The sequence below is a fragment of the Leuresthes tenuis genome, unplaced genomic scaffold (assembly GCF_036924035.1).
Source record: "Leuresthes tenuis unplaced genomic scaffold, fLeuTen1.0.hap1 SCAF_20, whole genome shotgun sequence".
In the NCBI taxonomy this organism is placed as follows: Eukaryota; Metazoa; Chordata; class Actinopteri; order Atheriniformes; family Atherinopsidae; genus Leuresthes; species Leuresthes tenuis.
The window spans coordinates 3,035,822-3,059,519 of record NW_027325374.1 but is presented as its reverse complement, the minus strand read 5'-3'; the positions used below and the strand labels follow the sequence as shown (position 1 = coordinate 3,059,519).

The 23,698-nt window shown below is 39.7% G+C and overlaps 1 protein-coding gene across 2 annotated transcripts in view; it reads left to right on the top strand.

The window, feature by feature from the left end:
• Positions 1-23,698, top strand: part of aatkb (apoptosis-associated tyrosine kinase b) — a 61,044-nt gene that overhangs the window by 21,298 nt on the left and 16,048 nt on the right. The window contains exons 2-3 of one of the 2 annotated variants that reach the window (XM_072373512.1): positions 9,118-9,251; positions 20,616-20,757. In XM_072373512.1, the coding sequence (XP_072229613.1) occupies positions 9,118-9,251; positions 20,616-20,757 (276 nt within the window). Of the gene's footprint in view, positions 1-9,117; positions 9,252-16,639; positions 16,929-20,615; positions 20,758-23,698 lie in introns of those variants that run through there. The other variant, XM_072373513.1, reaches the window with a different exon arrangement.

The following is a 23,698-nucleotide window of genomic DNA, read 5'->3' as shown; positions in this document are numbered from 1 at the left end:
TTGTCTGAATGTTGGCGACTATGCTCATGATGACCTCATGATGACCTCATGATGACCTCATGATGACCTCATGATGACCTCATGATGACCTCATGATGACCTCATGATGATGGCAGAGGCCACTTATTCATGGACCTTTGTGACTCTCTGACCACATCAGTGCAAGAGCTCACTGGTTTGATCATCATCCTGCACAATGTTTCCAGCTGTCCTTGCATTTCCTCCCACTCATGATTCCTTACATTATGCAGCCTGGCCTCATGAATAGATGTAGTTATTGCACATAGGCGTGTTATTAAACCACTTATTTGTGTCATTTTATGCTATGTAGTTCGAGGAAATGACGTCCTGCCCTGTACTTTTGCCCTAACCCTAACAATATGCAAAGTATCTTTGATGGTATGTAGTGCGATAGTTGACCCTCCGCCATGCTGTGGCCATCTTGTTTCGACATCAAAATCTCACCTGAAATCAGAGTTTTTTCCTTCAAAGAGGGAAGGAAGAACAGAGTAAAGGGAGGGAGAAACTGGAAAGGAAGCAAGGATGAAATGAATAAATGAAGGAAGTAACAAGAGAAATGAAGAAAGAAGGAGAAAGGAAAGAACCGAGGGAAGAAAGGAGAGGGGAATTAAAGGAATAGAAGATGGAAGGAACACAAAGTGGAGAAAATTAAGAAGGGGTTAAGAAAAGATGAGTGATGAAAAGTTTAAAAAGAAGAGAGAAGAAAATGTAGCAAAAAGAAAAAGCATCAAAATGTGTCATTTTATGCTATGTAGTTCGAGGAAATGACGTCCTGCCCTGTACTTTTGCCCTAACCCTAACAATATGCAAAGTATCTTTAATGGTACTAGTGCGATAGTTGACCCTCCGCCACAGTGCAGCCATCTTGTTCCGACATCAAAATCTCACCTGAAATCAGAGTTTTTTCCTTCAAAGAGGGAAGGAAGGAAGAATCGAGATTTCAGCAGGCGTTCTTTCCATGATGATATCAGCTTAGCCTGTCGGCTTCAAACACAAGCAGTTTTTGTCTGCCGCATTACAGATTTTCAGATTCTTTCTCAGTATGAATCTGCTTAGAATAAACTTTGTTTCTAAGGTGCTTCATTCAGAAGTCAAATATCTGCACATATTTTAATTTAAAAAAGATTTTATCCCATTTTCTGAGGATGTTAATGACTTGCTAATGATATTCACCTCCAAACCTTTTTAGTTTAGGGACTGATTTGATTTCACTGATACATAAGAATGACCTGATTTAAATGTGCCAGGAGTTCAGAGGGATTAAAAACAAGTGGAGCTTCTGTTTGTGGAGCATCCTTCAGCATCTCAGGCCAGCTGTTTGGATGTATCTTAGTGTTAAAGGACTGACTGTGTGCAGGAACTACAGTTGATTCCTTAATGCCTCAGAGACATTCAGAGCGTTGTTTATAATTCAGAAGGAATAGAAAATATTTTACAGCCATGTGTGATGTAGCAGTCAGTTTGATGTGTGTAGACTGACCTTTAGAGACTCTGTCGGAAGTATTTGTTGGCTCCTTGTTTCCTGGTCTCCGTGTTCTTATCATCAACATCAGTGTCTGTGTGAACTGACAGAAACTCTGATTTATCAGCGCTTTCATTCCTCTCATTAAAAGCTTTACGACTCTAATGAGTCTTAATGTTAAATAGGTCTTCAGCTTTTTTAAGGGCCTGACTGATGATGCTGATCACATCAAACCGGCCAACCAGGCAGTATTTCACAGAGTTTCTTTCTGGTTCAGCTTCTTTCATCCTTGATTGGGATCACTGTGCGGTATCGTCGCTCTGGCTTGTTTCCAGCCCTTCAGGTGGACCTTTCTCTCCGTGAGCTTTAGATATTTCAGCTGTGTCGAGGAAATTGCCTGGGCTGATGATGGGTGAAGGGTGTCAGCAGTCCTCTGGACAGACTTCCTGCTGAACCTCAGAGGAATACGAACAGCAGGATCTGAGAACTGGACCGGTGACGGTGTCCCTTTTTTGGCTTTAAAGTGGTAATAAGAACAAGTTGGTTTATCTGGAGGCAGCCGCTGTAACACGCTGACGGCTAAGTTTTAGATATATCTGGAATATCTCCCTGCAACATACCTGCACAAATGAATGCAGAAGTAACTGCTATCTGTTGATAGAAGTGTTGTTTTATGTGTGTAGTTCGGCCGTGACTCAGTCTGTCAGCTGTAGTATAAATGCCTGCCACACTTTAGCAGTCAGTTCACACCAGAACAGTGACTCATAGCTGCTCTGCTGACTGTCCCTTTGAAAATACCATCATTGGTCTGAAACCCAAGGAACTGATTCACCGACACCTCTGAGAACACTTGAACACTGCGCTTCATTATCACCACAGAAACACTTTGATCATGTTTTCAGACCCAAGTTCAGTTTTATTATTTATTCGCTGGTTTACGGAGGAGAAAATCTAGACCCGTGAAGGACTCTTTTTCAAGAAAAAGTCAGCGATGTGACCCTCATCTTGTGCTCACCTGTTAGCATCGCCTCAAAGGAGCAGTCAGATATTTAAGGACTCATGGTGTGAGATGGTAGATGGTTTTTAAAAAGTGATTCAGTCATGATCTCATGCCACACATATGTCATACTTTAAATACTTTGTTTAACTTTTAAAAGTATACTTCAGCGTTTCCCTGGGATTAAAGGAAAATAAGTGTAAAAAAAACAATCAGCATCAGCCAACTTGTTGTTTTCAACACTGGCATTTGTGTTAGCCAAGAATGTCCCATCCATGCTAATGACTGTTTTTGGTTTATTTAATCAGCAACAACCCGATTTCCCTGTAGGGGTTGATTAAAATATACTTTGATTTCCTGTGCAGTTAAAACAAATTCATAAGAGGAGCTAAAACAAAGATATATATGGTTTGTGGTCTGATTTATATAAAAGCAAACACAACACACGATTAATTAATGTTAGTCTGCTCAGGTTAGATTAACAAGAATCTAACAGAAACATTTAGAAAATGCAGTAACACAACGTTTCCTAAAGGTTTGGGGAACTCAAAGATCCAAAATTCTCTTATAGTTGTATTTTAATTCTTTAAACAACGTTCCTAATTGGTCGTATCTCGGTATCTGACGCTGCAACAGAGGTTGACAGGAAGGTGACATGAACATATCTAACATTGTAAGGTTCCTGACAAGATAAAGGATGTAAATGCAAGCAAAGTTTCCCACAACATAGAAATTCAGAGACGACTTGGAACTAAAAAGCAATTCTTTCTTTATTTATTCATGAACCAGTGAAATGATAGTTTCACATGACAGCATAGATGTTTTGGATGGACAGTTTAAGCTGTCAAATGCTTTTTGTGTCATGTTTCTTCAGGCTGAAAAAAGAATAGTTTTGAAGGATATTGAAAAAGTTCTTGGTTTTCAGGAGGTTTTAAAGGGCGCCGTAAGGCTTTATGGGTTAAATAGAATTACTTTCAGTCCGTTACACATTTTAATGTCGTCGGTAAATCTGTGGAGATCTTTTATGTTTCCCCCACACTCCAGAACGATTGTCACCTCAGTGTAAAATCAAGGTTGTATCTGGTTTGGATCACTTCTGTGCTTGGTGAACACACTCTTGGGCTGACGGTACAGGCCTTGGTGGTGTTTCAATCAGCTGGAAGTTTGCAGAAAGATGTGCAGCAGTAACCTCTTCGAGCATTAAAAATACCTGCTGAGTGATTTTTGAGCCAGCTTCGACAGTAACAAACACCTGAAGTTGTCAGAATGCCTCAGTGTCGACTCTGAGCTGCTGCTGCTGCTTCGGTTTCTGAGCGATTCTCCCCCAGGAGCTGCTGCAGAGTACAGCCCTTTTGGTCTTCCTCAGATTCTCTCTTCCCGCCTTTCCTTCGCTCATGCTCGCCCCCTTTTCATCATTTAGTCATCGACTTGAACAGCTTTCTGCCTCAGGAGGCTAAAAATGGCTACCACCTCTAAGTGATGTGGTGCTCAGGCTGCTGGCATTAAGTGGTGGAAGCAGAGAAAAACGCAGCATCTCTGAGCTGCTGTGCTGAAGATCTCTGTGGAGACAAACAACCTTCAGCGGGAGGCATTTGTCTCTTTGGACTTGGGCTCATTACAGCCAACAAAAGGAAGAGTCCTGTCTAATTTATCAGAATTAACAATCATGGCCTTGGAGGAAAACACCATAACTGTTTCTATTTGCTGGCGGTTGATGTTTCCTCCCTAATCTGACAGACCTCAGACATGTTCGGCGTTTCATTTCAGTGATCTTTCTTCCTCCTCTGCTCTCAGGGTTTTCTTTCTGCTGCTCTCAGCTTTTTCCAGCACCTGCACACATTTCCTCTGTGGCTTCTCCACTGAAAAAATCTCAGTCATAAGATTAGATGTTCCTGCCTCCTGCAGATTTACCGTCTCCACTGCTGCAACTACACTTTCCTCCTCTTTACCAGCCTGCGTTTGTCACCTGGAGGAGTCTCCTTTAGATAATGTTGAATGGTCTCATAATTAAAAGATTAATTCACCTTACTCTGATTTTGTCGAGCAAAGTCAGTTTGTAGGTTTACTTATCTTGGAGGTGTATGATGTAGTGACATCTGGAGGCATAAATTGCAGCTTGTATCCACCTGAATTTGCTCCACCTGCCCTAAGATCAGCTCAATTTAGAACTGAACTTCAGAGATAACAAAGATACAACTCTGAATTTCTACAGTGAGGAAAATGTAGTTATTAATGTTATATTGAGCAGATTAATCTTACAGATGATGCTATCTTTAGAAAATGCTCGTTGGTGATGGTCATAATTGCACATTGATTCATTTGCAAACAGGCAGTTTTGGGCAGCATCTGCAGTGATTTACCAGCAGATTTAAAAGGGAACTCTGGTATTTTTAAACCTACACCTTATTTCTGGCATGAAATACGTTCATCTGCTCACCGAGAACAGTTTGGTGAAAGTCTGCGTCCTTCAGAAGATATTTAGATTCCTCCAGATCCATATAACGGAGTGAACGGGGCTTAGAACCTCTAAATAAGGCATTATCTGTCTTTATTTCACCAATACTTTAAGAAGAATGAATGAATGAACGTGTGCTATAGCTCTGTTAGCTCAGAGCTGCTGTGTTGTTGTTATTGGCGGCTATCGGGGGGCTTATAGAGGGCTTTCTACACACTCGTCTACTGGGATGACATCATCGATGCCCGCCGCTAAGCCCCGTTCACTCCGTTATATGGATCTTGAGTTATCTAAATATCTTCCGAAGGACGCCGACTTTCACCAAACTGTTCTCGGTGAGTAGATGAACGTATTTCATGAAATAAGATTTAAAAATACCGGAGTTCCCCTTTAAGGTCAAAGCCTCACCTGAGTTCATGAGCTGCATGTAGTGACAGGAAGGAAGAGACGGCTCAGAACGGAGTCACTGCTCTTCTGCAGTGAAAATAGCCAGCTGAGGTATTTGGACATCTGGTCAGGATTTGTTTTTGGTCATTTCCAAGGGGAGAAGTTTCAGACATATCCCACTGGGAGGAAGCCAGGACTCTCTGGAGAGATTGTAATTCCTGTCTGTTTTACTAACTCCTCTGTGTCCCCACCCCAGAGGAGCTGCAGGAAGTCTCAGATCACTCTGCAGACCTGGTCTGGAATAAATGGCAGAAAACTGATGGACTTCTAAAGAAAAAAAACATACAGGCCCTGGGAATTCATAGCATATTTTCAAATGTAGAGGATTCATGCACATGTAGTTCTATAATAGAGCATTAAAGCAGTGTATCCATAGAAAAACTCTAATTCATCGGTTTATGTCCTGGGAAATTACTTTTTTTACCTATTTATACAGACATAAAGTGTCCAAATGTTTACTGAAGTTGTCAAAAAATAAGTGATTAAGAGTTTAAACAGGTGAGACATGACGGTCAGGCTTTCCTCTGCTGATCAGAAAACATCGCAGCTGAACTCTTGAAAAGTCTTCTGTAAAATACACAAACACAGAACAAACATGATTTGATGATTTGAAAGTGAAGCTGGCTAAAAGAAGACTCTAATAAATGTCTTTACTTTCATACCTATTTCATGTTTTAGCGTACAGAGGACTGTTTTTAATGGTTTTTGGACTGCAGTGGAACCCAAAACCACAGAGAAATAAGAGGAATTGGATTCACACAGAATAACTGAATAAGAAATTTTAAGTGTTGGGACCAAAAGGTTCGTTCATTCTGCTATTTATATGATGAAGTAGACTGTCTGACAGTGATATTCATAGATTTCTGCATGAGCTCATAAAACTTGTGTACTTGCAGGATTGAAATGCTCTCTCTTCATTTTGATGGAGTGTGTTGCTTAAATATTAATATGGAGAGTATCTGCAGTCACACTCTGCTGTTTCTGCTGCTGAGTGAGGCGGGATGCGAGGGAGTTTTACATAAACCACAACATAGGAAACAATATGCTTCTGCTCTCTTTAATTATCCCCCCGACAAATGGAGTAATTAAATCTGAATGCTCTTGTTTAGCTTTTCAGAGCACTAAATGGTTGCTGACCAATTTAGCAAGCTGGCTTCTTCACTCCAGCCTCCCACTGAGCTGCATATGGCACCATACTCCACCTTTAATGGACCCCGTTGGGTCCATTTCTATGAGCCCCACTCAGTAACATGCAAGCACAGGTCAGCTAATCCTGTACCTAACAGTTAAAGTTGCATCTTTTCTTATTTCTTCATTATTCTCTGCTTCCTTTGCATTCTGCCGGGCACCTTAATAAACAATGATGTTTGCTCTCTGTCCAATTAAACTAAGAGCCCCATACTCATGAGAGCCGGTTGCACCGGCTTTCAGGGGATCAGCACAGAGAACCAGCAGAAATCACACTGTGTGTGTGTCTGTGTGTGCATGTGAAGCTGGGTGGCACTGCTGTTGGCAGGAGTTGGTGCGAGAGATTTAATACCGAAGGCAACCCTGCGTGGCTGTCCATCCGAGCTGTTTCTGTGGCAACCGCTGCGTTTCGGAAGCCACCGCAAAATGAGTGGGAACGAGATATTATCTGTGAGATTAAACGACGTGCACGGGCCCTGGTGGAGGCTAATTCAGACCTCCACTGTCCTCCGTCTTCACGTGATGCTCGGAGCCGCTCGATGAGACAGAAAGGATGCTGCGGAAGAAAATAGATGGCCAGAGAACACTGTTGGGGCTCAGAAGCAGAGAGTGTGAACGTGATGCTTCATCTGCATTCAGTCTGCATCCTGTTTTTAATTAAACCACCAAATTTAATGTTTTGCCCTTAAAGAACAATGGAAAATTGTACATTAAGGATGCAGTGAGGGCGTCTTTAGCATATAGTGCTGCAGTTTCAGTCGCTCTGTGTTGGGTTGCTAGTTATGAATTCTTGTTGCTAAATGTTTTAATTCCCAGTTGCACATCCGTGTTTCTACTTTTTCCTCATGTTATGAGTCAGTGTTCTGTCTTTACTGCTTAATTGGGTCAGAAATGCTTTCAAAAATCATCTAAAAAGCCAAGAAAACCTAACTGCAACAGGATGGTGGACCACAGAGGCGCAGTGCAGTTCAAAATGAGTTCACTTTCATCAGAAAATGAGTGTTAAGTAAAAAAAAAGAATCATTAACTCGTTATTAATGCGTTCATTTTGACAATATTTCCCATATTTATAGTTTCTTTAAAGCCAGACACTTAAATGTTGTTGTGGACACTGATGATTCTGCCAAGTTTTCCAGAAAAACGTCAGGTTTTAGGAGGCTGTTTTCAGTGTTTAGGTTTTAAAATGTCTCAATTGGTCAAAGGTTGAATCGAATATTTTTAATCAATCTTGCAATTTGAAGAGATCTAAAAATCTCATAAGAACTAATAAGTGTTTTATTTCATGATTAAATCTAATTCATTTATTAAATGGCTTCTAAAACAATGTGAATACTGTTTATTGTGCCTGGAGATGCACAAATATATCGACCTAACATTTATGTTGTTGACCCCAATCAGCCTATCAGAAAACAGGATAACATCAATCAATGGCTGGTTGTGCTGCATTGATTTAGCTATGAAACAGGATTTATTTACCTTTTAATTTTAAACACAATGATATTTTATGTGAAATGTTAAGATAAAGGTTTTGATACATTCATGCTGTATGTTTCCAGAGCATGAATGGGAAAATAAACGATAAAAATCACTGCTATAAGCGATCATTCATTGGCCAAATCTTCCTTTTGCACAAAACATCAGATATATTATGTCTTACTGTAATTATCATGCATCCATCAGCTTGTCTGAGACCAGATGCCTTTTAAGCAGCTACAACTGCTGCTAGATATCAGGAAAAACCTGATTCAAACAATATTAAGACTCTGCTCTCTTTTATTAATACAGTCGGTAAAAATGTTAAGAAAAAAACATTTGTTGCATCTTATCAAAGCAGAAGTGTTCTCAGAAAAATATGGGATGGCTGTCGATGCATTACTGGGTGCACAGGCTTATTATCCTGTCTATTATTAATCTTTGACAGTGGATAATAATCTATTTGATCTCTTTCCTGTCCTGTCATTGATTCTCAGGAGAGGACTAGAAGTTAGAACTAAAGACATGAAAGAATCCCAGTTGTTGTATCCAGTGAATAATTTAAAATCATCGTACATATTTCAGTGTAACGGGAGCTCTGAGGTTTGAAGTTCACACTTCAAGCAGAGGTTTATGCACCATAAGTGTGTTTTTGGGCCACTGCAGTACAGCAGCGGCACAGATAATAAAACTTCATCCACCAGCCACTGAATTTCCATTCTACAGAATAAACATTTGATGTGAGTAAACTGAATTGATTTATTCTTTTGTAAGTCCGCTTCCCAGCGCTGTGTTACAGCCCTGTTTATGAAAAATTAATGAAAAAGCCATTTGGTGCAGAAGATGTCTGTTATGGGGAGAGACTTATTGTTCTTCATTGTGTTCTGGGTTAAAACTGCAGGACTGTTGCGTTTGAAAGAATCTATTTTCCTGTAAAAACATGAACCAGGACTATAATGGATCCACTGAAACAGTTTCAACTGGCTGCTTTCATATGTCATGCATGCTGAATAAACATCTGATCACACTGTTGTACTCCAGTCCCAGAGCTCTTTGCCTCTCTGTGACCTGCAGATGGCGCTCCACTGAGTGAGCTGTCCTGGTCGTCCTCCCTGGCTGTGGTGGCCATCTCCTTCTCGGGTCTCTTCACCTTCGTCTTCCTCATGCTGGCCTGCCTCTGCTGCAAGAAGGGCAAAATCAGCTTCAAGGTGCAGTGCATCACTTCTCACCGACCTCCACATGAAACACAAACAAACAAACAAACAAACAAACAAACAAACAAACAAACAGAACAAAACATGAGGCATTGAGACACACACAAGTTTTTATATAGTCTTTCAAAGGGATAGAGCGATACTGCCAATGACATTCCTCGTGGCTTCTCATTAGACATCCAATGCATTCAGTAAACAACATCCTCAGCCATTCTCACAGAGATATATTGATGGGAAGTGGGAACAATTGCAAACAAAGCTGGTAGAGTCTATTAGTGGCACAATTGGAGCCCTGCAGCTTTTCAGAGCTGCCTCGTGGATGTTGCAGCACGCACTGAAATGGGTCACGGCACTGAAGGAAATAGGACGGCAAAAAAGGAGGATGATGTGTGTGTTTGTGTGGACAAAACCTTTGCATATGTGCCTGTGTCTTTATTCTGTGCCAGGAGGCATGTGTGTTACTGCTGATTCACCTGCAGGCTGAGACTGCCTCGAGGAGTGTGTTGTAAACAAACACAGTTTTTCATAAAATTCATAAAAAGGCATTTCTATACATGATTTAACTGAAATTGATATTCTTATTCCACACGCTGAATGCAACTTTCTGCTTTAATGCCTGTGCAGAACATTACTGTCCTTATTATCAAAGTACCATCAACCAGTGGGAACTTTACCTTTCTATTGAGGAATGTGTTTCACGCCAAGTTTCTGCATGTATTTGACCTCACTCAAGTTACTGGTCACCGAAACACACTATTAACACAAAGTAACATTTGTGCAAATGATTTCTCATGCACATAGTCTCTTTGGGAGCCACATTGGAGGTTGTATTTATGCACAGCAGAGCTCTGATCTCTTGAGAAATGTTAATGTCAGCATGCTAACATGCTGGTATTTCCCAGATGCACTCACATAATTAAAACCCATTTTAATTAAATGATATATTATGTATTTTAATCCCAGTGTTTTTACTTGTTTACTGATTTGAAAGTCTGAGAAATGCAATAATAACTTTTCCAGTTGGATATCGCCAAGCTGCTACAGAAAACAGTCACGATTTTGCCCCCAGTTGAGCATTGCTCAGCCTTTAAGTGAGTCTATGAACCCTTTGACCACCCCTGAAAATTGTGTAGTGAAGGACCACAGCATGACAGCTTTTTCAGCTCAGTTCAGTTCAGTTAAAAAATGTTTCATCAATCCCCAAAGGGAATTTCTATTATTTTTTCACATGTATTCACAATGCCGCAGCTGTTGGAAACACAGAGGAACGAAGTACTGGTCACTGAACATCTGAATAAGAATATTCATTTCAGTTAAACACATATAATCCGTTTAATTCTTTTTACTTTTCTTTGAGTCATCATGTCTACTAAGAGTTTGTTCAATTTTAAAGCCCCTATGTTTGAGTTTTGACACTAACTTTCACTCCTAACTCATCACTTGCTGATCAGCATCCCTCTGGTTCACATTTCAATAGGAACCCCTTTAGCATCACATTTCAAATGGAGACACATCCAATCGATTTCAATAGAAGCCATTTTACTCCTGTAATAGATCACTTGATTCTAAGGGTAAATATTTTCTTCATGTGAATTAAATACTTTGGAGCTCATAACTGTGGTAACCAAGAAAATGAAGGAAAGACTTAATGGAAGAAGAGAATAGGTATTGCCTAACATGTAGTCGACATTATCGTGAGGGTTTATTTTAGCACATAACTTGAAGTTTTCCTACAAATAACAAAGTAACTCAGTCTCTGTGCTTAAACCTAACCAAGCTAGCAGAAAATAACACATGCACAAATAAGAAATCTAATGTTTCTGCCAGGACTGATGTTGTATTTCGCACTTTTGGCATAACTGATTGTGATCTGCATCTATTTTTAACGGCTTTTCTTCTGCAAATGCTCCAATTAACAACTAATGTTCATTAAATCATTCATTGTAGTTTTGGTAGTTAGCGTGCTAACTGACAAACTCTGGCAATCGCACATCTTGCACTACCTGATGGAGGTAAAATAAAAAACAGGTGAAAGTAACAGTTCCAAACAAGAACATGATCTGATTCTCCTATTTGAATGTCTTGTGTTTTATTTCCACCATCCTCAAACTCCAAACTTTTTTTTATTACTCGCTCAACTAGCGTTATGCTAGTGTAAGTTGCTAGCTTACTTGTTGAAAAGTTATGCTAGAGGGGTACCTAGTGCTACTGACCAAGTGCTAATAAACTGAGTTGGCAGTGAGAATGTGTTCATTATGGTTTCTTTATTAGTTTAGCATGTTAGCATTAGCTGATTAGAGTCATAACATAAAATGCTAAATTTCATGTGTTTCCAGCTTTTCAAAAGTGAAGATTACCATGGAAAAATACTTTGACTGGATCTGATTTGAGTCTAATTTCATTTCAAGTTATTTTAAGTGAATATCTTTCGGTTTTTGACCTCTGTTCTGGCAAACAGAACATTTGAACTAGTGATCTCAGCATGAGCCTTGACATGATACTATAATTATTCAGAAAAATAATCAACAAAAACAGATTCCTTTTCTTCTAAAGTACAGCTGAATATATCCTGTGTGGTTGTTTCACTACTACATGCATCTACTGGGACCCATTATCATGCACGGCACTTGTCAAAGGAACATGATTTATTTTTGCAGAAATGGCCACTGTGAAGCTGTGTAAAACACACAAGATGTGTCCAAGATCATGTCCACGTTCAGTCTGGACATCCGATTCCAGGAATAGCCACAGCCGTAGTACACAACATCCTATCAGTGAGGAAACTGTGTTATCCAGGTTAAACTCTATTTTAGGCTCTTCACCAGGAATAGTCACCCAGTGAAGATGCACAAGGATCGTCTGGTTTGTGTCTTTGGCTGGTGGGACCACCCAGCTGGACCCTGTCAGGGTGTGTTTGGTGAGGGGGCTGGAGGGGGAAGTGAGAGGGCGTGAGGAAGGGCATACCCATGAGCCCACAGTGCATCCGGCCATGGGGCCCCATCTGGAATTAGGCACAGCCCCTCCCAGAGAAGAGAAAGAAAAAAGCTCTCTGTGTTTTAGAAACTGTAACGAGATGAAGACTCGACCTCTGCGGGAGAATCTGCCACAACTGTTCACTGGTGAGAATTAGAGGTCCTGGAGGCAAATATAGTTGCCTTCAGAGCAAACTTGAAGCAGTACAAGAACCAAAAATCTCGTGCACAGTCCCAGGCAGAAAGATTTAACCCATTGGAAGTGATGCCTCAGACAGGGTTCATGAAATAATCCTTAAAAATGACTTAAAACACTGAAACATAAGTAGAAAAATGCATCAAGATCCTCTGCCTGCCTTTATTTTCTGCTTTTACAAGCTAGCACATTTCAAACTGATCCTCCACAGAGTAATTTAGTCTCTTCAGTTAAAAAAGTTTATGATCTCAGTTCATATATTCCAATTTGTTGCCTAGATATAGAGATCTATAATCCGATTTATTTTAAACTCACAGTTAGGGCTCGGTTTAGGTTCTGGCCCAGTTTGTTTGGCAGCTAGAGTCGACTGCTAAAGTGACACTTAGTGGTTCACCCAAGCAGCAGATTTTATCTTTCAGAAAAATTCTGGAATTTTCCACAAGGACTCTATTTTCTCTTGTTTTTTAGTCTAAAATATTGAAAGGCACGAAAACTGAACGCCACGACTGGCTCATAACAGCAGCAGTTCTGTACTGTTCTGTTCTTTTATTTCATAAGAAAAGAAAATGGTTAAAATTACAACATTTTTAAGGCACAAAGCACATTCCAGACCGACGTTTTCCTTTGCTCATCCTTATGTTTTCTATTGTCTGAAACTGCTATAAATGTAATATTTTCCAACTATTACATGTTCAAAAGTGCTATGAGGAGGCAGGAGGGAGTGGATGGTGGCGTTACACAACACAAAACAGAACCAAATACGAGTTCTATTACCCTGACTCAGTTTAGGCACAATAAAATTCATGGTTATATTGAGATATTTATTGTATAACTTATGGAAAACTATTCTGAAGAAGATGCCAACAGAGATCTTCTCGTTCTGGACTCAGACGGCTCTGTCAGATGACAGTTCAAATCAGACCTGATCATTTATTTTAGTAATCAAAGACAAACAGTTAGTATTAATTTATTTCCTCACGCCAGGTCTGATTTCTGACTATTTGACTGGAAGATTTGAATTAGATGGCATCCCTGGTACAAAAGAAAAAGCTTCTAGAAATTATTGTGACGACAAGGAAAGGAAGCATAAGAGCAGACCAAAGAAAGGCTGAACTTCAGCTGCTTTTAGCTGCTAAAATTACCTCCACTCAGTCTGCAGCAAGTCTCTAATACTGGTCAAAATGGTCTTTGTAGCACGACCATGAGCAAGGCACAGCAATAACAACTGCCTCAACTTCCTCTTTTGCCAATCTTCGAAAGGTTGTCTGTGAAAGCTTTGAGAAGCGCAGCTTGACATTTTGTTTCCATAGTTTGGATGTAGAAAGCTGCGTTTTGTGTAGCTCATGTCACACTTGGACTGTTGTCTTCCTGCAGCAACTCGGTGCCAACGAGACTTCTGAGAAACACTTTTCTCTCAGTGGGACTTGAGTGGAGATACCACTTTACATGCACATGATTTCACCGTTATTCATCACATCGCAGCTGTTTCACAGATGTTTTTTTGGGGTTTTTTTGTGCCGATAATATTTCACACATAAATCCAGGGGGAAAAATGGCAGCTTGAGCTCTTTATTATTATTATTATTATTATTATTATTATTATTATTATTATTATTATTATTATTATTATTATTATTATTATTATTATTATTATTATTATTATTATTATTATTATTATTATTATTATTGTTGTTATTATTATATATTTTTTTATATATATATATATATATCTTTAAATTCAGTGACTGTGAAGCCAATCTGAACAAATCTGGGTTCTACTGAAATTAATTAAGTCTCAATAAACTTATCACTAAACATGGATGGATTTAAGGAAACCTTTTTAAAAAAAATCTCTTACGTCATGTGTACAGTTCCTTATATTTTTAAAGAGAAAAATTATAGATTCTTTTGTGTTTCAGAGCATGAATTCAGATAGTGTGGATCACACTCCCAGCTCAGAGCAGAGCAGCATCCAGCGTCCTCATCTTTATCTTCACCCCCCTTCAACTTCAAATCATGCTGCATTTGTTGTACCTCTGAAGTAGGAAGTCAGCTAATTCTCATCAGCAGTCATATAGTTCACTTACTTTCAGAAAGAAATGAGCTAACAATGCACTACCAGTACACTGACTAATGTTTTCTGATTTTAAATGCTGATTTTGTCCCAATGGGAGACTGGTATAACGTATAGAAAATAGTTTGATTTTCAATTTGTCCCTGAATGCACCTTCAGCGGCCAACAGTTATTAAGGTAAACTTGTTGATTTAATGGTAAAAAGCCCATAAAAGTATCCGTTCTTTACACTGACCTCTTAAAACTTGGAATGAACCAGCAGAGAAGCCCAGAGTTTATGGAGCCGATATGTGACAGAAGAATTACGATGTGATTTTTAACAGGAATACAAGGCTAAGTACTCACAAAAATGGGTGTTTTTTAAAAAAAAAACAATGATTTCTACCACAAAGCACCATTTCCATCCAAATGGAAAACACAACCAAAACAACACACGTTCCACAGTTACAGTTAAATGCATATAAACAGAATACAAGTGGTAAAATTTATCATTTAATGACAATCCAAAGGCGTTATCTTATCTCTATGAAATAGTTCACCAACAGGTGATCTCATCGTAATTGTTTTCCCTCAGTTTGCAGGTAAAGTCATGTCAGTAAAGAGGTCATATTCTCTGACATCACCAGTCCAAAACCCTGGATTTCCAGTCCAAACAGAAATATTCTGTGTAAATCTTCATGCTGGAAGTTTTTTTTTTAACCCAAAAAGTTCAGTTTGAGTGCCCAAAACTGCATTTTCACTGCAGTAAAAACAGAAAACACCCATGTTTGTGTCTGCAGGGCCTAAACCTGACAGCTGGTTGTCACATTCAGTTGTGTTTTAACAGCCTGCACCTGTTCATCTCATGACTCATGATTCTTTCTAAAAGAAGGGTCAGTACCTGCTGCCTGTATTTGAGAGTAAAATCCCAGTAAAGTGTTCGCCTGTCAGTTTGGTGTGTGGTAGTCTGAGCTCGGTTCGCTGCTAGTGTGAAATCTCGTATCATAGTAAAGTGTACAAAGGGTTATAGAGTTATAGAGATCCTGTGGACGAGGGGGGTCGGGTGGAGTTGTGGAATAGTTTATTTCGCTAAGAAACCGTTTTAACGGATCAAAATGACCCAGAAGTGTCTGAGCAGCAGCCAAGATAAGAGCTGTTTGAATTCTCCGAATGCTAAGAAAAGAAGCCTCCTTTAAGGTGTCTGTTAGCTTAGGATACACCAGACCATCCGTTATGAAAGAAAGGAGATAATTCTGCCACAAAGTACTTCACATTCATAGCGATTATTTTCATCATGTCGTATTAACTGTGATTCGAGTGGATGAATATGAGGGCAGGACGGTGAGTGTGAGCAGCACTATTTCCCTTCTTTTTTAATTCTGAGCTTTGATCATGAAGTGATATATTCTACATGATCGCTGATATGATGTATGTGACGCGACCTTCGTGTAATAATGTGATCGGACTGCTTTAGACGAGGCATCCAAAGGGATTTTTGTAGATTATTGAACAGCTGCAGTTTCAGTGCTGCAGATCCACGTCACAGCTTAAAAATTTTCATTGCAGTTTGCTTTTCCTTTCTTTAATCCTTAAGAATTTTTCCTACCATCTTTCCTTAACGCCACGATGTTTTCCAACGAGGTCAGGGAAAAGACGACCGGACGTAATTTTCTAAAACTGGTTTATTTCTGCGGTATTTTAACCAAAGACTGTAGAAAACTGCATCAACTTGAAAGAAAGAGTAGAGTGGACGGTGTTATGTTAATAGAGCTGAACTGCTAATTAACTTCGGGGTGTATTGTATCAGCTTAAGTGTTGAATTCCAGGGTTGATGGAAGCCAGGTTTAGGTTTTATAGTGATGAGTTCAAAGGTCAGACTCTGAACGTGGTCAGTCGATAGTCCTCACAAGTATAGTGTGGGTGTTTGTCTGGGAGTGGGGTGACTGTCCTGCAGATGTTCTTTGGCTTTTAGGACAGGGAGGAAGAAAGCCAGTGATGTCACATGTGTAGTATGTGAATCCCCCCTCCTCCCCCTCACATTTTTGTGAGGGCTCAGTTTCTCTCCGCTCAATCAGCAGATGACCAGAGGTTCGCTGTGGCTTGTGAACTGGGAGACTGGGTGCTCCTCCCTCTTCCTTTCTCCCCCCTCCTTCTGGTTTTCTCTCCATCCCTCCATCGCCAGCTATCCCAGGGACAGTCTGTGGTCAGCTCCAAACCCTCTTTCTCTTCTCTCAACAGTGAGATTCTCTCTGCAGAGTGATGAAACCTTTAGCTTCAGCCACTTTTCCTCCAGCTGCCCTCCACCCGTCACCCCAGTTGGCACCTGGGTGGGGGGCTGCTGAGTGTGTGCATGTGTGTGTTTGGATATGTGTTGATGGGAAACCCAGAAAAAGGCTGAAATGCAAAGTTTGAAGGCATCTGTCATCTTCTGCTGTGGACTCTGAGTGCAGGTAAGCTCCCAGGGGATGCTTGGAAGAATCTTTTGTTTTAAAATGTAAAGTCCAAGGTGTCTCTTGTAAATGTTCGAAGGAATGACATCATAAAATTTGCAGTGGTTTTCCATCTGCCCATTCATTTGACGTGCAAAGTGCTAAAACATTTCCTCTTAAGTGTAATGAATCAACTGACAATTGAATATATTAGTTCAGCGTTTTAAATGTGATAAATTTTGCTTTACGTTTAAGTTTTGGACCGTTTGCAGGAAAAAAAATGCATGAAAATGTCACTTAATATTTAGAGAAAAGGTAGAAAGGCTTTTTTTTTCCACGTTGAAAGTATGTGCACCTTTTTCTGCAAATTAGAGGGAAAGTGAGAGCCACTTTTGCAGTTCTGCAAATACTGGATGTCTGTGTGTGTGCGTCGCTGCAAAGAGTGAAACCACATGTTGAAGGGGAGGGCGAGCAGGGCCGTGTGAAGATTTGGATCCGAGGCGGAGGGAGGGGTGCGTGGCGTGCACAAGTGTGTATGTGCTCACATTCTTGGGGGACAGGATGAAGCGAGAGATGGAGGTGTTTATGTGTGCATGTGTTTGTGTGGGTGTTGCAGCGGGTCACATTTTTCCAGCCATGGGACCCTGTAACCCTCCAGCTCCCATCTAAGACACTTTTATTCTGACATCCGGCCTGTAGATGCAGCCAACTCCCTCCCTTCTCCACATCCTCTGCAGCCTCGTTGTCCCATTCGACAGACAAAAGGGTTATTTCAGAAGCTAAGAGACAAACTGTAAAGCTAAGACTTGATTTGATAATTAGATTTTAGTATAAAGCCACGTTATTTTTAATGGTAATATTAAAGAAAAATCTTTCTTGATGGCCATTTACAGTAAGTGTTCCTCCTTAGCTTTTCATAAAACTTTTTAACAGCATCTCTCCCAGATATGGTTTAAAATTTCAGGTTAAATTATCCTCCAAGAATGTGTTTGTTCTGATATTTTCTGTTAGCAGCCACCTCTTTATATTCATGATTTATCTCAAAGCAATATTTTCACACATCTCTTTTTTTCAAATAGTTTTTTATGGTTGACACACTTTTAAAAATCTTTACCACCAGAGTCATGAATGTGACACCAGTCACCCTAATCCACTCAGATTTGTGAAGGCTTATTGATCATTCTGCTGTCTGGTGCCATTTAAGACTTGTGAATCTGAGAGGCTGAGTCAGATGGTGGGAAATTAAATCTAAAATCCTTCTCCAGTTCTCTTTTTTTCATGAAAAAAAATGTCATCACTGGTTTTGTGTAAAAAATATCTAAAAAGAAAACATTCTTTCTCAGTGAAAGTCAGTTAGAGAAGCTCTTCTCTACCGTCTGTACCCTGCATGTTTCCAAAAGGCATCTGAAACCAAAAAGCTTATCTGTGCAGTAGAGGATTGATATACATGTACTCTTAGAGCTAATAATCTCTGGATTTCGTGGACTGGCTTTGTTTACACTATGACTCTCCAACAGCCTCACAAACAGCTCAGAGAAACTCTGAACAGTGCCAGGACAGCTTGCTTCGGTTTATCTCAGCTCTCCTTCAGCAGTTCTGCAAAAAATACAATCAACTTTCTGCATTTTCAAACATTAATGCACACTGCAACAAAACATTCACACTATATAATGCATAGTATTTTCTCTTGAAGAGACTTTGTAATAGAATCAGAAGAAAGACAAGTCTGTTGGGAGAGTTTATCCTGATATGTGTTCTGGAAAGCCACTAGTTTGTGTAAACTTTTGCTTTTCTTTTGGCTTTTCTCCACAAACTTTAGTGTTAAATAGCAGTATACTTTATGTAGAATATGTTCACTCTGTAAGGAAAGATAGAACTGTTTTTACTTTACTAAGTTTCCACTTGAGGATATTATCAGCATATCATTTCTCTTTGACTGATAGCATTCTAGCTAGCACTTAGCCAACATGTTAGCATAGCCAAATTTAACCTGAGCCCCATCCACTAAGTGTTAGTAGTTTACATCAAATCTTCAGAATATATTCTTTACAGTATGTAGATTACAGGAGAATTATCAGCTCAGGCTAAGTGACTTTCGATCCAGCAATGTCACTTAGCACAAGGTCTCACGACTTTGTTGCGCTTCACTAAGTTTTGTTCAACTAGAAAGACCAGTCTCACAAAAAAACATTGAATAGTCAAGTTTGTTCAAATGTGGAAAATGTAGTGCTGCAATAAAGGTGAAAAAATGGTTTTACTTTGCCTCGTGTTTTTATCATTAACCCAAACTTTGAATTAATATCAAACCTTAAACATGTCTTAAATTTTTTATCTTAACATTAACCAATAAAGAGTTACAGCAAAGAAGAAAAGCCAGAAGTCCATGATATAAGGTTGGATGGGACTCAAACTTGGTTCAGCTGCAGTGTAACATTAACACACTTTTCAACCTCTCCTTTCCATTTTTTAATATGTTTTAGTTGTGCAATAACAATTGCAACAGTTTCACATGAAGCAAAACGTTGCCACGTAACGTTTGAGGAGCTGTAATCTTACAGTTTTTTAATGTAATGCAAAATGTTGGCAAGTTAGAAATTACAAAGGCAGATGGAGGCCTATAACAATGTTGGGCTCAGAAAGTGTGGTTAAATTACACTTTGTGAGCCTGTTATTGTGAAACTGCAACGTTTTGCAATCTGGACCAACATAGTATTTGGCAAGATTGGGTTGAACCAAGAAATAAGACAAAGATCATTTAAATCTGTCTTACAAGAATGTCCAAGCCAAGACAGACAGCATGTTAGATCAACTGTAGTAATGGAACAGCACACAGGCAGTATGTTCAAATAAATTAACTATTTATTAAAGTGTATCCTTAAGAATAAACTACAGAAACATCACACTAACCTAAAGTAAAAATCTGAATGTTTTATGATCAGTTACTGAAGGTCAAAACGGGGAAAAAAATGGTAATTTGCAGTAGGATTTGATTTGTATTATTTCAGTGAGACCATTTCCCCGATTTAGATCATTTTGGAGCTGATACCAACCAGGGTGAGCAGTATATTTAGAAATCCTCTTTTTCTCTCTAATTCGGTGGTTTTTGCGTGGACAGATAAAACTAATAAGTCTTTAGAGTAAGAAAATGACTTGTAGAACTTTTTTGCTGAAGAACACAGTTGTGTGGACGAGCTGTGAATGAATTAAAAAGATTATTCCAGCTCCAGCTGTTATTATAAAAGTCTTTAGCTAAAACTCATTTGTCCCTCTTAGATAAGTCAAATTCCATGTCAGCTGTGTCCAGAGCCATTTTATCCTCTGTGGGGGGGTTTCCTCCAAACTCTTTGCCCTCTGTCAGAAGCTTTTTAAGGGTTCAACATCAGTTTTTGGTTTTGTTTTTGGTGCAACAACTAAACAGCAATTCCCCTGCAGAGTATTATAAATATTACGTATTTTCCCCAAAGTGTTCTTTTGTTGAAAAAAGGGGTGCGGTGATGAGATCATACCCCAGATGATGCATTGCATGGCTGATGTTTGCTAGTTTGTTTCACCTGATTATAAACTTTATAATTCATGTCAGATTAACAGTAAAAGATGACTTGTAAATTTCACCAGAATGTTTCTCCAGGTGCTGATAAGTCTGATGTGTAAACAGGTAGCAGTTTAAAGAGAGTAGCCTGCTTTAAACTCTGTAACTGTGTTTTTCAGGAGTTCAAGAATGTGGACGGGGACGAGTACCATGCAGACATGTCCACTTTGGCCTCGCCAGCCTCCCAGGGCAGCCCGGACGTCTACGTCCTGCCACTCACCGAGGTGTCCCTGCCGACTGCCAAGCAGCCGGCACGATCGGGTGAGTCAGCGCTCGGTCCAGCTCACTGTAGTTTAATCTTTTAAACTCTGCCGGTCGCAAATATGAACGTTTCGATCACACAGAGAAGTGTGAAACTGAGAGATTGGTGCTGAAAAGGTTGAAGACGGACAATAGTTTTAATTCACAGTTCTCTGACTGATTGAATCTGTAAAATCCCTACAGTATATTTAAAGAGATTTACACCCTCACCCTGCTGGTGAAAGGGATCAAACGTAAGATGAATCGGCTGTCAAAGAATTTCCAATCGTTATATCATCTGTCAGTGATTTCTGACTCATGTCTCTCGTCCTTTGCTGATGCAAACCTTGCAGCGGCTTTGCAAAAGAACCAGATCCTTACACATGCAAGTACATTTCAAGCATGTGAGAGCAATAGAAGAATGAGTGTCCCTGGAGTGAGCACCACCCTGATGCTGGTCAGCTGGGCCTCCACCTATCCCACAATCCCTCGCTGCAGGTCCCAGCAGAATGAACTCTTTAACATTCTCCCACAAACATCTGCTGGTTGCATAATAACGTCCAGGCAGCCGGCCTACACTGCTGCTTGTTGGTATGTGAGGCATGCAAGAGCACAAAACCCCAGTGAGAATATTCCTCTTTCTCTCTCCTCCTGCCTGCAAGCAACAATGGCTCTTGTGTGTTAATGAGGTGATGCCGCCTGATAAACTTATGACACTCGAATGCGGGGACACTTGATGGATTATGCCCACGCAGAAACGAGACGGCATCATAGCTCCAACAAAAGAAATACGATTAAAAGATAGTAGATAGAGTATCTAGTTTTGCTGATGAATTTAGTTTTTATTTGTTGAAGCGTTAAGATATCAACAAAATAGCGTAAATAATAAAAAAAGAAAAGTTAAATTTGATTTGTGGTGCTAATAAAAAGAAGACGGATGTTACTTTGTGGGAAAGGTTTTAGAGAACAATCTAAACCAAAGCCATCTGCATATATTATTTGAGATAAGAGAACATATTTTGTCAAGTAAACAGACTCTGTAACACATTCTTTGTCCTTTGTGAATAATAGAAACCATATGGTATTACAGCAGTGGCAGTCAGGGATTCATTACTGCACCTTCAGGACAGCCTCGCCCAGTGACACCATGAGGGAATATCGGCTTTTGTTTTCAAAGAGAAATGGAGAGAAGAAATGGATTCAATGCACATTAGAGCTTAGAAATTGAAGTTTTTCATAAATTCGCAGGTATTTTCCATCATTTTAACCACAGTTTCCAGCAATCTTTCCAGCTCGAGTTAATCCTCACACGACTGCAGTTTGAAGTGCTTTTACTGGATGACAAACGATTCAAACTAAAACTGTTTAACATTTAGCAACAAGTAGAAGACAAAAGACAAAGAAATAAAAGCAATAAAAACACTCAACGGTCTCATGCTTTTAACATGTAGATGTGAGTCTCAGATTTCTAATCTCTAGAGTCTCCCGGGAGCTGAATGTTTTGCAGCTTTGAGTAACTCTGGCAGCTTTCATACAGCGTTCACATCTCTTCGCTCATCCTGCTGCACACTGAGGCTGTGGATGGACTCTGTGGGTAGGTGGAGTCTTAATGAGACGCCAGTGCTACAGGAGTTTGGCTCAGAGCGAGGCCCAGTTTGGACCCGCCCTGATGCAGCTGTTCTGCGCTGCAGGCTGCACTGTACAGACTAATGGAGCCCCCACCCAGTCAGAGGAGACGGGAGAGCAGCAATGCACACAATGAGAAATCTGAGCACAAAAACAAGTTGATCTCTTGTGTTTGTACTCAAAACGGATCAATGGACAGATACTTCATAGCAGTTTTAGATTTATCGACCACTAAATTGATACCATTTTCTAAATGAGTTAGTCGACATAGATGTGCAAACATCATGACTTTAAATGATTGAACAGCAGCAGCAACATCTTGGTGCTGGACTGAGTGGGATGATGGGAATTCTTGGCTCGGAGTTGTTTAGTTTCTCTAAATGCATCTCTTTTGAAACTTCCTGGGTAATATAGCGATTGAGATAGATACTCGGCAGTTAACAGCTCAGAAACTTTAGACAGTCAAACAGAAACTGAGAAACTGAGTAGAGAAACCAGTGTTTTATTCTTTTTCAGGGTTGGTTTTCTTCCCTTTAAGATTTAACTGATTTGCTTTTAATTATTTGCCTTGCAATCATCTTGTTGCACCCTCTGCTTCTGTAGAGCAGGATTAGAAATTCCTGCCAATCTACCACTTATGTTGAACAAAGTACTCTAATTAATGGAAAACAGTGGACAAGAACTCACTTCTGATTACGTGTTTTTCAAATGTATTATTAATAAGGGTGATTTAGAAAGAAATTCAAACATTTTAAAGGATTCTTTGCATACTGAGTCAGATATCCCAATAATTCCAAACTCAAACCAACATTTTAATAATTTCCTGACCCACTGACTAACTTCCCCGATATATAATTTTATTTGTAAACATTACCTCTAAAAAGCATAATTACGGGACCAGATTTACTAATCCTGTAAATTAGCTTGAGAAATCAAAGGAGTGGTCGGTTCTGCTCGTCATCTTCCACCAACATGCTGATCTGCTGCTGCTTTCCATTTAACAGGAAGTTGAAAGTCAGAACTCGAGTTATTTATTGAATGATACACAAAATGGAAAGAAAAAAAACATGGCCGTCTCCAGGTTTGCTTTGTTTTGTTGATGCTCAACAACAGTCAGAGTTCACGAATACAAAGAAATAAATACATTCAAAATGTGCAGAAGTTACTTTGCCTGCTTTATTAGATGCAGAATAACCGAAGAAAATCTTTAAATTTAACCCCTTAAGCGCCACCACACTGAATAAGACAAGTTGGAAGTCCCACATAATACATCAAATCTTATTTCTGCTCACTACTAGATATCAGATGTGTATCATTTGAGATGAAACCCCAAATT